Below are 15550 nucleotides of genomic sequence, written 5' to 3' on the forward strand. Positions count from 1 at the left end.
CATCGGTTATTTCTATTGTATGACGTCATTTTTTATTAGGCACTATAATTAAGCCGCTCAAGATTTTTGCATAAATAAATTGAGAAAGGATTAATTTATTGTCCATTATCCAATCCCTGTATCTATGATATCAAATACGTTACAGAAAAAGATTAGCAAGGACTAATACACAGATAGGACAATTGCAAACGAATTGGTTTTAAAACGAGTTTTAGATTTTAAGATCTTTTCTTCCAATCAAAGGTAAAGACAAAGGTCCTTCTTACTAAAAGTTTGCTGTATGATGGGTGTTATTTTAAATTCTAACACTTATTGATGCTATTTATAACAGTCTAAATTTTCACCTCAAAGACGACGATGAACGGACGAGCAAATGTTATTGAAGTGTAGCAACTCTAATATTTGCAATCATATGCACATTCAGAATCACAAAAAAGGCAAACTGCTGCATGCCTGGGATACAGGGATAATTCAATGAACCAAAAATAAACATTCCAAACTTTCCGTTTGTAACGACTTTCTATTTGCTATTCTACATAATTTATAGATAAAAGGGTTGCAGATTAAATTTACTGCCATTGTCTCCTACTCCCTGGCTTTATGCTCTATTTAGTTTGAATGGAATAGTACAATGTCTTCCCTCCCCCCCTCAATATGTAATGGTGTTCGACCATATCAACTTAACTTCAATGAATCAACAAAATGGAAGCTGCGGCTGAATTAGACAACAAAGAAAACTATTTTTTTGGTCATAGATCCTTATATCTAAGAAATCTAAAATCTTCCTTAAAAATGAGGAACGATAAATCCTGCTATTGACAACATAATGCATCATACAGCCATCATGTTACTTTAGTATTTAGGATACCTAGCAGGCAGCAAACCTTTGAGGCTGTTCGCGGTTGACTTCAAATTTTAGACGCTCGCAAGTAAGCATTGTCCTTAATTTTTGTGAAAATTTTGGTTGGAGGGATGGAATACCCCCAATATTATTTGAACTTTATTAATTATGTGTAATTGAAATGCATTCCACATGTTTTCTCCATCCAAATTACATATCAGTAGGGCAGTTGGGATAAATCTCTTTTCTTAATAGTAAAATTTCCTACGGTTCCTTGATTTTGGTTATTTGATTTTTTTTTTTGAATTCGAAGCTATTCCTTTTAGTATTGCTATCTTTTTCTGTATACATTTTATTTTAAAATTTATTATGTAAAAAATTTAAAAAAATATTTATCTAAGAAATCTACTGTTCAACTGCCATACATACTATTAGAAAATAAAAATCTCCCAATGCATTTAGTTCAATTAATATATTGATGAAGAATAGGGTGCAAGTGATTTATAATTGCTATCAAGGACAAATACATCCATAAATAGTACAGCATTTATGTTTAAACCTACCTCATATGCTGATATACTGACATACATGACTAACGTCTTACAGTTGATTTCAGAGAATTGAGATCTAATATTAGCTGACTTTTATCAGAATGGGTGTTGCATGCACATAACTGAGAGTTGGAATTTATCTAAATATCTCCATCTTGTTGGGTACAGGGTGCCAGGAATCCTGGAATGATAATCCATGTTCCAATGAACTATTTTTATGTCTCTTCCAAAGCCAAAGTTAGAGTTTATTGCTAACGTACTAAGACAGACGGACAAAAGTACGAACAGTCAAATTTTTAAGGTCCCAAAGGAGTCCCGACCAGTACTAGTCCCGACTGTTAAGTGTTACTGGCAGAAAGCTTCGCTACTAAGAAATACTACTGTAACTTATGAAACTTTAAAGTACACGTATAAATTCTGCCTTCATAAGGTTAATTTTAAGAAAATAACAAGTTTATTTTTCTGTTTTATTATTCAATTATTCTCTTGAAATTTAATTTTGCAAAATATTATTTTTCCATTTTTCTTAATTTAAAAATGTTGTACTCAAAAATATAAATTGAACAGGTTACTTTAAACAAGAAAAATAAGAAGCGCAGTAGCAACAATTTTTTTTTATTTAGGATCGAAAAAGAACAGTACATTATTATATAATAAGTAAAAATAGACAATTAAAGAAATTTAAATTTTCGTAATAAAGCTTTTGTCACCGAAAAATGTTTTTAAGCAAGTTTTTTAATCCGTCAATAATTAAGGAAGCTGGGATAATTTTTATATAACTTTATGTAAGGTACATAAATCCAAATTGTAATATAGCACAGCTAATAAACTTTTCATGAAAAAAAGACGTATGGTATCATAATTGCCCTATTATTGTCCCTAATTTAGAACAGCTGTACTTCTAACAGAAATTACAAAAAAAACTTTTGGAAATATATCATAATAAAAAATTCAATTTTCTCTCCAGTTTTATCTCTTTTATTGTAAGTGAACTAAACCCCTTCCCTCTTCAAATTAACCTTTTAAAGATTTTATATTTTGGGGAGGGCTTTTAGTTGGCATCATCCATTTACCTAACCCAAAACAACATTTATGCCAAATGTGACACAATATCAAATCATCAATACCGCAATACAGCGAAAACTGCCGGGTATAGTCCCTTTCGTGGCAACGCCTCTTCAGGGGAAATTCGTCGTATTTTCATAATGGCTTTCGATAGGTTATTTTATATTAGGTTGGGACGGGTTATATCAACTTAGGTGATTTCCCCGCAAGGTTAGGCAATTGGCCCCACAGGGTTAAAGCCCCTGAAAGGGGCTAGAAATAGGAGAAAGGCTACTGTATAAATACGAAGAAATGCCCCATAAGAGGCATTACTTTCCCTTTCAGTTACTCATTTATCACAACATCAACTCTAATTTATTAGCTTTTAAATTTTTTAAAGGATGCTTTAAGTTTCGGGGATATTGTATTTCTCTTTCCCTACCCCTCATTCTAACTCTCCTTTTTTCTCTCTGGCATTTGTCATGAAAATAGGATTAACTGGTTACAAACAATTAATTATTCATCTATATATCTAGTTGCGCTGCTACTAAAAAATATGTACATCACAATATTGAAAAGAAGTTGTATCAACTTTTTTTTTATAGCTAGCCGGTCCTTTTAGTAAGTAGTAGATGTAAAATTTTTCATAGAATTCAGATATGCAATCGGTTTTTTTGTAGACCTCTTATTTTTTAAGTAATTTAAGTTTAAAAAAAAAAATTAAGTCGATTTTAAGGTACTAAAATGCAACAAAAAAAAGAAAGAAAATGGCCATTATGAACAAAAATAGTAAGATCTTTAATTTGACACCTTACTTTTTCAATTCTGTCAGGTAATTATTGAAAAAATCGATTTTTTTAAACCCACGAGAATAAAAACTTTAAACTCAATTTTATCATTTCACAAGTAAAAAAATATGGGTTCATATATACCTTTAGAATCAGAAAAATATTACGAATCCATTGTAAGCAAAATTGGAAAAAAAAGTTTACAATATAGTATATAAACTACAATAAAAGGAATTATATGAAAATATCATATTATATTGTACAGGCAACGTCTTAACTTTTGAATTGGGTATAAAAATGGGAAGGGGGTATAGAGGGGGTAAAGAGGGGGTAAAAAAGGGAAGACGATAGTGTTGCCAGAACAAAAAATACAATTGGCCATTTTTATATTTTTTTATTTTTTTACTTTTTTTCAATTTTGCTTACAATGGATTCGTAATATTTTTCTGATTCTAAAGGTATATATGAACCCATGTTTTTTATGTCTGTTTGAGAAAATATTTAGGTCTAAAGTTTTTATTAAACCGAGGTTAAAAAAATAGATTTTTTCAATAATTACTCAACAGAATTTTAAAAGTAAGGTGTCAAATTAAAGATCTTACTATTTTTGTTCTTACTGGCCATTTTCTTCTTTTATTTTGTTGCGTTTTAGTACCTTAAAACCGACTTAATTATTTTTTTAAAAAACTTAAATTACTTAAAAAATAAGAGGTCTACAAAAAAAACGATTGCATATCTGAATTCTATGAAAAATTTTACATCTACTACTTACTAAAAGAACCGGCTAGCCATAAAAAAAAAGTTGATACACCTTCTTTGCTCAAAATAAAATAAAAGTAACTTTGTATTCTGATTTGCCTGATAATGTATTGTATTTTATGGACAGAATTGTCCTAGTTTAATTTTACCTTATGCATTTTTTAATAGATTTATTTTAAGTTCACGATGTACGCAGTTATATTTTGAATTGCAGTAGAAACAACAAATAACACGAAATAATTGGTTATTTGAAAACTTTTAGGAATCTTATATTTACATGTAACCAGGGATAAGGGATGGGAAACGTAGGAAAATATTATTTCAGGCCTATTTCAAGCCTAGGCCTATTTCTAGCCTAATAAACCAGTTTTGGGATAGCGCAGTGGTTCGTATAAAATGCTAATGAAAAAGCTGTGTGTGTGTGTGTAGATAAAGTATAGAATCAAATTCAGGTAGCTAGTTTAAAGTAAAAAACATAACTTTTTATAAACCTATATATTAATGGCTTTTGTTAAAATGAAGTTTTTTCTCTCCCAAAATTTTTTATCTTTTACTTTGGTAATTTGAACTGTCAGAAAGCTATCGTTGGGTTTCCCTCAGACAGATTTTAGTTTGTATTATTTGCATTTTTATTAATGAGTAAAAATTTTATTTGAAAATTTCATTGCTAATTAAAATTCAAAATAAATAAATAAATATGCACTTGGGTAACATTCTATCAAGTTCTTTGGATACTATACTGGATATAATGTAATGATATATCTGTACTGTGTTGTATTGTACAAAAATTAGGGTGAAGGTGTTGTATCAAATCTGTACTAAATTTTTAAAATTCAAAATACAACATCTAATTTATAAACTACCAAATGAAAATTCGTAGCTACCTTCTTTCCAAAAAAATAATCCCGTTATTTTTTTTTTCTATGTGGCCCTTTTTTAATGTTTAACTCTAAGCAGATTTAATAATTAAACTAATGTGATCTAACACCATTTATATTTATTTTTTTGTAGCAGACGAAATCATTATTTTTTCTGGAATTGTCTGCTTCTAAAATTTCCGCCATCTGTGATTTGGGCTTGTTTTATATCAACCAATCACCAATTGGCTCCACCAATTGGTGATTGGTTGATACAAAACAAGCCCAAATCACAGAACACTATTGGTTTAGAGCGGTAGCCAATATGAGCCGTCCGCCAGTAAGGTCATTAAATTAGGCAAATGGTAAAAGTTGCATGATCCCTTTCAAAACCAGGCCGAGACCTAATTTATGGCCAGGTTTCCTATCCCTTATCCCTGCATGTAACCCCTTCCATCCCCTATTTGCTTTTTTCATAAGTAGAAATTATATTTCCCTGTAACATACTAATTGCTTTCTATCATCTACATGCCAATAGGGTAGAATGGTTGGTGCCTCCCAATATTCATATAAAAATCAACAGGTCAAAAATCTTGAAGTTTTAATCTTGCTTAGAGAGGGGAAACTTATCTGGGCGAAAAGTAAAGTGCCTTTAAAATAGTTGATGTATCAGTACAACCGTTTACAGCTTCTTGAACTATAAAACATGAAGATTTTATAAAATTTTACCAAAATTTTTATCATTACTACAGTTTTTAACCCTAAAACCTCGGGTCTCTTTCTAAACCATACCTCCTTTATCTAGCAACCTTAATTGTACCTGAAGCTGTTATTTCTTGAGTATTTTGATTCCACATCAAAGCTTCAGTTGTAAAATGTCCTTCAGCAGCCTATAACATAAATAGTTATATTAATATGATTAGTCTAGATTTCTGTTTTGCGTTCTTTAAGTTAAGTTTTAGTTAATCCTATGTTCTTTTGTGTTAATTAACGGGTCAAACTTTTATTTTTGTGTCGGTTGTGTCAGAGTGGCAAATTTTAGTTATTTTTAACAGAATTCTTGATAAATGTAAAGCAATTATTAATTGCTTACTAATTAAAAAACCAGAAATGTTAGTTCTTAATTGGGCTTCGCTACATTGAATATAAATCGTTTTCATCCTTGTTATAATACTAAAATCCTACCTCAATCATTTGTTCTTGAGTGCACTCAATTTTTTCTTCTTCCAGGTAGGATTTTCTTTTAAACCAATCATCTTCATACCAACCTAAATCAAACAAGAGTTTATTTTTTTTCATATTAAGCTATTCTAATAGTTTTTAAGTTGGTTTTCCTTAAAAACCAATCATCCTCATAGCAACTTCGTCACCTCGGGGCTAAAAAAACTAGTTTTAATCTCATAATTGTACCTTCTATATTTGCGGAAAGCCGGTTATAATACGATGCGAGAAATAACTATTTCCCTATTCTTCCATCAAAACTATTCAACGCTTTTCTAATTAATTTTTCAAATTTTCGATTAATTCGTCGATTAATGAGTTCCAATCTATATCTAGATATATTCCTTTACGTGTCAATGATATTTAGAGTTATTTTCTTTGGCAGAGTGTGAAAATGTGATTTTTTAAGAAATAGGCTTCTGCAATAATTTTAAAGATTTCTTGTAAACTAAGCCTGGACCAAACGTCTAGCTTTTGTTAGAATATGAAATTATGATCAAAGAAGGTTTGATTAGAATTGAATAAAATATAAGTTTATATTTATCTATAAATAAAAAATTGTGATGTTCCCTTTCCTTTAGAATTTTCCATAAATAAGAAAGAAAATGTAATAAATATTATTTGTGAGTCTACATAATTTTAATGTGAATGTAAACTGTAATAAAATTCAGAAATTTACTTTCTTCCCAAATCCAAATAATATGTAAATTATCATATCTCTAACAAGGATCTGAGTACGCATCCGCTAATACTGCATTTTCTAATAAGTCGCATCTGTTCCTTCAGTTTTGGACAATCCGCAGCCAAAGCAACAGTCACTAGATGGTCATATTACAGCCGCAGTCGTTTTCTTCCACAATCAAAGCATTACTGAACCATTCAAAGTCGTAGTAAAGGTGCTATATTTCAACAATTTGCAGCTACAGTCTAGTCGGCCTACATTGGATGATTCGCTGCTTAAAAGGCGCGGCTGCTGATCACTACATACAAATTTTACATAAACTCTGAGACAGGGTTAAAGATTTTATTAAATTAATATATGTATAACAAAATATTTTTCATAATGAAGACAGGGCATCGAGACCTTGAATCAACCCAGGACCCATACAAAGTTTAAATTTATAAGCTTAAATAATACATTAAACCCTAAATTAAAAATATATCAAATCTCTACCTTTTCGTGTGTTGTGTTGGCCACTTTTTTCAAGTGTTCAATTTTGTGCAAGAAAAAAATGATTGAAAAAAATCTGTATATGTAAATCCATATACAGATTTTCTGCACCAGATCTTGTGAAAAATCTATAGAATAATAACGGCGGTTGAAAAAGAACAGTCGTGTCCATAGATTGTGCAACAATTATTTAGATATACTGTAATGCTGATATTATATGGGCCTAATCTAATGATACAGGTAATTATGGATATAGAATAAGTGGATATCGAGTCATTAGTCAATATGTTCCTCAATGGTCAGGGGATCGGGTATGGGATAGATTCAAAAGGGGGAGGGGGGAGGTACCGTTAAATTGGCCAGCTTGGAGAAACATTTTATCAGGGTATACCATAATCACTTACTATATCCACGAATTATATATCCATTCAGAAAGTAGTAATAATTTTAGATTCCATTTTCTTTGATGCAATATTAGCTACTAGCGGCTACGCCCCTAGAGACCTCTAGGGGCACTTGAGGAGGAGAGAGTCATTTTTAATTTTAGTAAAAAAATGAATAAAAAAATTTCGGAGGGGGGATTTTTCATTTTTTTGAAAATAGTTGTAAACCTTCCCGGGACCTATGAGAAGCTACCCTGTTAAGGAGAACCCGATCTGTTCAGCGGTTAGCGAGATCCTTCGGTGAGGACACACAAACACACACACACAGACACATACGGTCTGCTTTTAAAACGTAGAGTGAGTTACCTAACTCTTCATCTATTATACTCTTTGTTGAAAAGACTGTGTAGTGTATGAATTTAATGTAAATGCATAACTAGGAGTTCTTATAGAACCAAATGATTTATAATAAGTTTTGCTTTTAACTAAAATTTACTCATATTCTTGGTCTTATTATAAATATACAGTGTGTTTTTTTTTATGAGCACTTTTTTTGAAAGCAATTTTACCCCACTTATAGTTATCAGAATTTAATGATTAATGGCTTATTTTCTTCGTTTTTTAAGGGAAATTATGAAACAACCAAAAAAAATTACAGTTTTTGTTGAAAAAGTACAGTAAAGTTGAAAGTTAAAAACTTAGGTGTCAACATCTAAAAATGGTTTTAGCGCATTTTTCTTATGTTCAAATATTCTACCTTTTGCAAGAATGGCTGCAAAACGCTTTAAAGTTGAGACATAGAGCTATACATTTATACAGATACTATTGGGGACATGTACTAGAATAGGTTAAAGTTTAAAGGCCATATCTCAATCAGGGAGAAAGTACTGGCCCCCCAAAGTCGACTACTGAAAATCCAATTTTGAGCATAAGAAAAATGCGCTAAAACCATTTTTAGATGTTGTCACCTAAGTTTTTAATTTTCAACTTTACTGTACTTTTTCAACAATAACTGTAATTTTTTTTGGTTGTTTCATAATTTCCCTTAAAAAACGAAGAAAATAAGCCATTAATCATTAAATTCTGATAACTATAAGTGGGGTAAAATTGCTTTCAAAAAAGTGCTCATAAAAAAAACACACTGTATAATAATTAAAGGAGCCAATTTAGATATCACACTATATCAAAAGACTAAATTTGATTAGCTCGAATTGGTTATATGATATCTACTGAAGGGTTATGAATACAATAAGTATAATGGACATTAACTAGTTAAGATTATTATTTTTAAAAGCGAAGCTTTTCTATAATTAGGGTCGGTCCGTCCGTACGTCCGTCCGTCCGTCCGTAACGGATAGCTTTTTTCGATAATTTAGGCATGTTAGAATTGTCCTATTGATTTCAAACTTTGCATGGTGATTCCTGTAGTAGTTAGGTACGATTTAGAAAGCGTAGCAACTCTATAATCATTACCAGAATGTCCGTACGTCCATTTTAAACATGTTGATTTTTTTTACTTTTTTAACAATTTATGTGATTTAATAATCCGATTGATCTGATTTTTCAGTGCTTCGCTTTTATGGATGTTGTTGGGTCACCTCCGGGTTCCAGGGACAAATGTAATCCTTTATCACTACTTCACAGGACTACAATCTCTCACCAATGTCTCCTTTCCAGATCAGCGACGCATTAATCCCTGTTTGACAAGTATATCTAACCTTAGAATGGTGGTATTATTTTACACCGATCCTAAACCCAAATACACTTAAGAGATAGTCTTTTGTTTATAAGCCCTATTCCGAAAATGGTACTAAGACATTACTGATAACTTTATACTGTTATTTAGTCTAAGAATTTTTTATTCCTAGGTAACTAACTTTGCCAACACTTTTGGACTGAAAGTATCTACTGTGATTACTAGAGTCATGCGAACATGACTACAATATTCCGTTCTGCTGCCTGTATCCCCGTGAGGCGTGAAGTTCTTTGTTAGGTACCTTTGTCAGGTAAGAAAATCACTAGGCTAGCTCCGAACCGATCTTCCAGAGTATTAGCAAAGTAAAACTACCTTTAAGACGTGAACTTATTCAGAGTTCTAATCCGAAAATGTTAAATTGTCCGAATAGATAACGATCTCCAACTTTCCTGGACTTCAGAAGCATGGGGAGGATCCGGTTGTTAGTATCGGCCGTCAGATAGCAAGCTATAATCAACCGTTGGTAGCCGAGCCACCACCGTATCTCCCTATGTTATCCCTATTTAGCCCCGTAGTGGCTTGCGACTTATGGTCGTACCGCGCTTATAGGAGTTCTCTTCAGAACAAAACTTGGAGACAACTATCCGTCCGGATGCCTAAGCTTTTAGGCCCTAAGAAGGCCTTACCCTTAAATTTATCTCAATTGACCAACATCAAAATGATATTCTATAATTTATTTAACAAGATATTATGAATTTTATCTAACAAAACTTTTTATTTTTTAGGTATGTTTTAAATGAAAAATCCTAAGTTTGAGCCGCCAGGACCCTCCAGAAAATTCCAAAGCAAGAGAAGGGAGTCTTCCCTTAAATTTTAGAATTTTTGAAAAGAGTCAGTGTGATATAGTAATTCCGTATAACGACTGACTGTTTCTCTCTTCCAGGTTTACTTTTATAGGCCTGAAGCCTAAGGAGAAAAGAGAGACAAAAAGGATGATTTTGATTTTTATGTTGATTTTTATGTTTTATCAGGAATTGGCGACCTAATTTTTAAGATTTTGCATTTAATGGTGTGTGTATATCTCAACTAAATCACAATATTCATTTCATAAATTAGCAAGATCACATCTTATTTTATTTTACATCAAGAATACATTAAACTATTGGTTTCAAATTAGTTTTCTAGTAATGATTTTATAAAATCCTCTTTAATTTTTATAAATTTTCATCCTTTTAGTTTTTAGTTATTAATAGTTTTTTATCACGAAACCTCTAATTTTATGATTCTTGTATTGTTTTACTAATGTTAATTTTTATTGACAAAATTTGCTAATAATTTTTTAGCTGTATTATGACCATTCTATTAAAAGGGTTATTGTCTAACATTTCATTATAGGGTCTTCGTTTTATAAATCTTATTTCCCCATTTTAATAAATAGGTCTTTATACATGCTTTTTTACTTAAAAATTATATTAAATTGTTTTAGATTTGTCTAATTTTGATAATATTTTTATAGTCTTTTATTTTCATTAGAAAAAAAATACATAATTTAAAGTATGGGTTGGATTTTTCCCTAGTAAAGCTACTCTACAAGTTATTCATAGAATCGGTTCAAGGGAAAAAGACGATCCATGTACCCCCCTCAAAAGAAAAGCTCGATTATAACACGTTCAAGAGGCTAAAAATGACTCGTGTTTCATACAGCCTTGTTTTTGAGGTGTTTTAAATCATAGAATATTATTTGTTTACTATTTTAATAATTTTTTTGTGTTTTTTGGCACAGACGAATTTTTTTTTTATATAATATTATGGCTTTAAGACATGATTTTAAGTTATTTTTCAATTAATATCTTTATGTACTACATTAAAAGTTGAAGGCTCTTAAAAACTTATACCAAAACATTAATGTCGTCTTACCTACATTGGTGAGCGCACTAATTTATGGATGCCGCGCTAAAATTTGAGTAGTTCTTATTTACCGCATGGCGACACTGTATAGGTTTTAGACTACAAGCTAAAAACATTTTTTAAACATAAAATAAGGAAATATACGAGTTAAAAGTTGCTTTTTTATGCTCACTTTAAAGTGAGAAATAGTAATAAGAAAAGCTAGATCATTTGTTGCTATAATTTGTCATTTTCCCTAAAAATTGGTGATAAATTTTAATAAGAGCCTTCGTGATATGATAAATATGAAAATCTTAGTTTAATATAAACATTGTGAATATCTTAGATTTATCTTGCTTTATGTCGGGTGTTGCCATGGTGAAAATGTGCTTAGTTTTGAAATGATAAAGAATTGACTAAAGAAGAAATAAGCACACTATTACTGGTAAACTAAATTTTGTTTATGTTTTTTAAAGCTATAATTTAATGTCTTTTCATGCGTCGACTATTTAGCAAGTTAAACCAAGAGGTTTTCATAGACAATGGACATTCGGCTTCGAAACCGATTAATATCCGCTGTATTTGAACCAGCTCTCACCCATTCTAAAAGTCATGAAATGCATCGTATTACAGACAACTTCCCACGAATATTAAAAAAAATTAATACCTTCAGCCCCTAGAGTTCAACAAAACTGGTTTTATACTTATATATTTTCATTTTAATGTAAGAGAAAACCTGTCTATAACACGATGCGATAAATTATTCTTACATCATTATATTATTTGTCTATATATTTTTTATCTCTTAGATATTAATCCACTCCTATCGGGAAGAGTTAAAAAAATAGAAAGACATTCCATTAATTAATTATCTTTTATACAAATTTGGTCATTTTATTACTGTTTTATTCGAAAGTTCGTTTTTTAAGGTCATTAATCTTATGCTACGTTTTTATTATATAATATTTAGTCCTTCCTTTATCTCTCACTAAACAGATGTTTTTTAGACTAAATTTTATATGTATTTTTAAAGAAACAATATTTTTAAAATGTTGTTTTCCATAAAATTGCAATCATATTCCTGCATTATGACCTGAACATAATTATTTATCAATGATTGAATTTTATGTGTTTTAAAAATTGGATTTATTCTTTTTTGATTAGATCTAAAAATTGAATTTCTTATTTTTTCAGGCCCTTTTGCAGTAGTTTGGCTGTTTTTTGTTCTTGATTGTAGTCGTAGTTTGGGCTCTCAATTTTTGGTAAGTATCAAATTTGTAACTTTTTTATTTTTGACCTTTAAAACACTAGTTTTACTATATTGAACTAATGTCAAGTGGACAAATATGATAGCCTCGTTATATTCATCTCCTTTCTACTAGTTGTACATTATATAACATTATGTGTGTTGAAAAAAATATAAGGTCCACATCAACTTCTTGGGAAATTGTTTTAAAGAGCAGCTGGGTTGTTTCAGTTTATTTGTTATGGGCCAAATATTTTTCCAACAATTACTTTTGTTATTTTATTTTATTTCCATATCTAGTTATAGAGTAGTTTTATTTAAACTGTTATAGTTCTTTTTACGCGTTAGCAAAAGCTACATATTTTATTGATTTTATCCTATTTTATAAAGTAGTAAGCCTTTTTTGTCTGTAGCGAAAGATCTCGCTAACCCCTGAACCGATATGGTTCACCTTTACAATGAAGCTTCTTATATGTCTATGGAAGGTTGTAAACTATTATGGGTGAAAAGACCTCACACATTAATTGCCCCTAGAGGCTTCTAAGGGCGTAACCGCTAGTAGGTATATGAAGTATTTTACATTTATCTCATAGTCGGTTCTAATTTTGTAAAAATTACTTAGATCCTTTCAGATATAAATAATAAACTCTTAAAAAGTCCTTTTATAAAAAAAAATAGCTAAAAACCCGACTATACAGTCAAAAAGACCCTAAAGTTAGTTGCTATTGCATAAATTTCAAGCAATAGCATATTCCCAGTTTTGTTCTCACTTATTAGTTTCAATCTCTCGATGTCATGAGTCATCAGAAAGTTCCCAAAATAGGCATTAAATATTGAGAGATTGTCATAGAGTCTTAATTCTTTTATTATTAATACAAGTATAAGTTTCCCTGGTAGCCATACTGTTTTTATATTTAGGAGGAATCCAGTCAAATCACCCCACGAAGACTGAGAGAAGGCTTCCCTAACAAGACTAAAGTTTAATAATTTAAAATATGTCAAGGTAAAGTCACGCAACCTATTTCTTCACCACAGAGCAAAAATTAAGTGTCGGAAATAATGTTAATTACTTACAAAACTTAAATTTATACTAAAATGTAATTGTTTAATGCAAAAGCCATTTTTATTTTCAAATTCATTTTTAGCAAAGAATATTTAATTTTGTAGAAAATAAAAATGAGAAAAATATTATCCAATCTATATATGTGATTAACCTATGACGCGCAAAAGGTTCAAATCTCTATATTCGTTGTATCAGTCTAACGTCGCCCGTCGGCCATCTTACTAAAAGCAAGGGAAAACAGTCTACATAAAAACTTAAAGAAAATTGTTATTTTTTAGTACAGAATACGCATTTAAATCAATTCAAAGCATTTATAAAAACAATTTGAACTTTTTTATTTCCAATTTTAGTAGTTTTCAACAACTTATTTTGTTTCTTTTAAGAAAAGATTGGTTAAATTAACTATCGTGAAAAAGTTTTCAAAATGTAATGTTAAACTGTCTCTGCGGAGATACAAGGTAAAACAAATATTAAAATAGTCAGTTCATTTACCCAGCGAAGCCGTACATGCAAAGATTTCATTTAAACCAAAATTGAAGATATGATTCCATTGAATTCACTGTTCCTATTTAATTGTAAAGAACCAATAAATGGGTACCGTAACAGCCTCCAAGTTAACTTTAAAAGCATTGTAGTCCATTAAAAGTTTGGGCTTAATTTGATATTATCAAGGCCTGGAATTAGCTGAACCTAAGAAGAGTGGATCTGCCCTCCCCATCTCTAGTGGAGAACTTTGTTGGTGCCCCTCGTGATGGATCAGAAGGAAAGCCTGAGCACGAAGAACCATAGGTAAAATGTTGTTGATTGGTTAGCTACCTAATGAAATTTGGAATCAAAGTTATAGTGTAGATTGCGGCCTATCCAAATATCACCTAATTATGTAAGTAAGTTTTTCATTCTTTGACTAATGAACCATTGGATTGTTTTAATGAAATGCACTATTCTGAAAAGCCCTAAATCGAAAAAAGACTTTAAAAAGAAATTAACAAAGCAATGCAAACTTTAGTATTTTATTTATGTATTATACTTTATTGTTTTATTTGTAGTTCATTTATAACAACCTAATTTTGTTATTTTATTTTAGGTTGTTTGGAACCGCTGTATTCCACCTGAATAAACGAGTATTGAAAGCTTCCCTGACTGCTCCACTGTCAGCTGTTCATTCTGGGACACCTGCCGCACTGCTACATCTCCAACTAGTGGGTTGTGGTACACATACAAAGTAAGTATATCATTGCATGTAATGGGTAAATTATGAATGGGAAATATATATTATTTGAGTGTTTTTCACCTAAATTTTTCAGCTCTCTGTTGAGTTTCCTATCCCTATTTCCCTGATGGTTGAAAAAAAGAAAGTTTTTTAATATTCTTTACAGGGGAGAAAAAGGTTGATTGAAGATATCGAAACTTTTAAATGCCGTCTTCTTTTTTGAATATTTTTGTTAGGTAGAGATAAAAATGGACCATTTCAAAATATTTGAAGTCTTTAGTAGTTTAGTCTTTAACAGTCATTCGTTGGTTTTTTGTCTCAAGTATGAGACTGATATGGTTCTCCATTTTCGGATCCTAGGAAATTGATGATTACTAGCTGTTTTTTCTGGTGTTATCCTATAATAAAAGAGTTAGAAACCTGAAATAAAATTATTAATTATTATTATTGTTTCAATCAAAGTAGTAGAGTGTGTATCTATCATAGCTTCACTTTTTTAAAAACATGGATATCTAGATTTAATTTAGGAGGTGGTGTGGTAGTGTTGTGGTCCAAAAAGCTGTTTTTTCTTCCAATTTTTAAAGATTATTGAGCAAAGAAAAAAAACGCTTTTTCAGATTTATGCACCGCACACCGATGACAACGTGATTAGACACCTTGCCAAATTTTTTTACTTTATTCCTGGAATAAGAGCAACATTCTCTTCCACTTTTAAATTATAGCTTTTTTAATAATATAAGTAATAAACATATTGAGTATTAGACCGATACTTAAAAGATTGATTATTCTAAAGTTGTATAGCTATTTTAATATCTTTTAATTGTTCTTATTTT

The 15550-nt window shown here is 30.6% G+C and overlaps 1 protein-coding gene and 1 long non-coding RNA gene across 6 annotated transcripts in view; one reads left to right on the forward strand and one right to left on the reverse strand.

The window, feature by feature from the left end:
* The window catches only part of GABA-B-R1 (gamma-aminobutyric acid type B receptor subunit 1), a 111957-nt gene that overhangs the window by 47549 nt on the left and 48858 nt on the right, over window positions 1-15550 (reverse strand). For all 4 annotated transcript variants that reach the window (XM_080166598.1, XM_080166588.1, XM_080166605.1 and 1 more), the window contains 2 exons: window positions 6026-6108; window positions 5661-5730 (listed from right to left, as the gene is read on the reverse strand). In XM_080166598.1, coding sequence (XP_080022724.1) covers window positions 5661-5730; window positions 6026-6108 — 153 coding nt within the window. The remainder of the gene's footprint in view (window positions 1-5660; window positions 5731-6025; window positions 6109-15550) is intronic.
* LOC145323950 (uncharacterized) lies at window positions 11542-14474 on the forward strand. 2 transcript variants are annotated; one of them, XR_013881146.1, is made up of 4 exons: window positions 11542-11643; window positions 12393-12460; window positions 13363-13447; window positions 14180-14474. It is a non-coding gene; the product is annotated as an uncharacterized LOC145323950 (long non-coding RNA). The 2 variants fall into 2 exon arrangements; XR_013881147.1 differs by lacking the exon at window positions 14180-14474 and adding an exon at window positions 13786-13836.

The sequence above is a fragment of the Acartia tonsa genome, chromosome 1, assembly GCF_053477335.1.
Source record: "Acartia tonsa isolate MP-2025a chromosome 1, ASM5347733v1, whole genome shotgun sequence".
In the NCBI taxonomy this organism is placed as follows: domain Eukaryota; kingdom Metazoa; phylum Arthropoda; class Copepoda; order Calanoida; family Acartiidae; genus Acartia; species Acartia tonsa.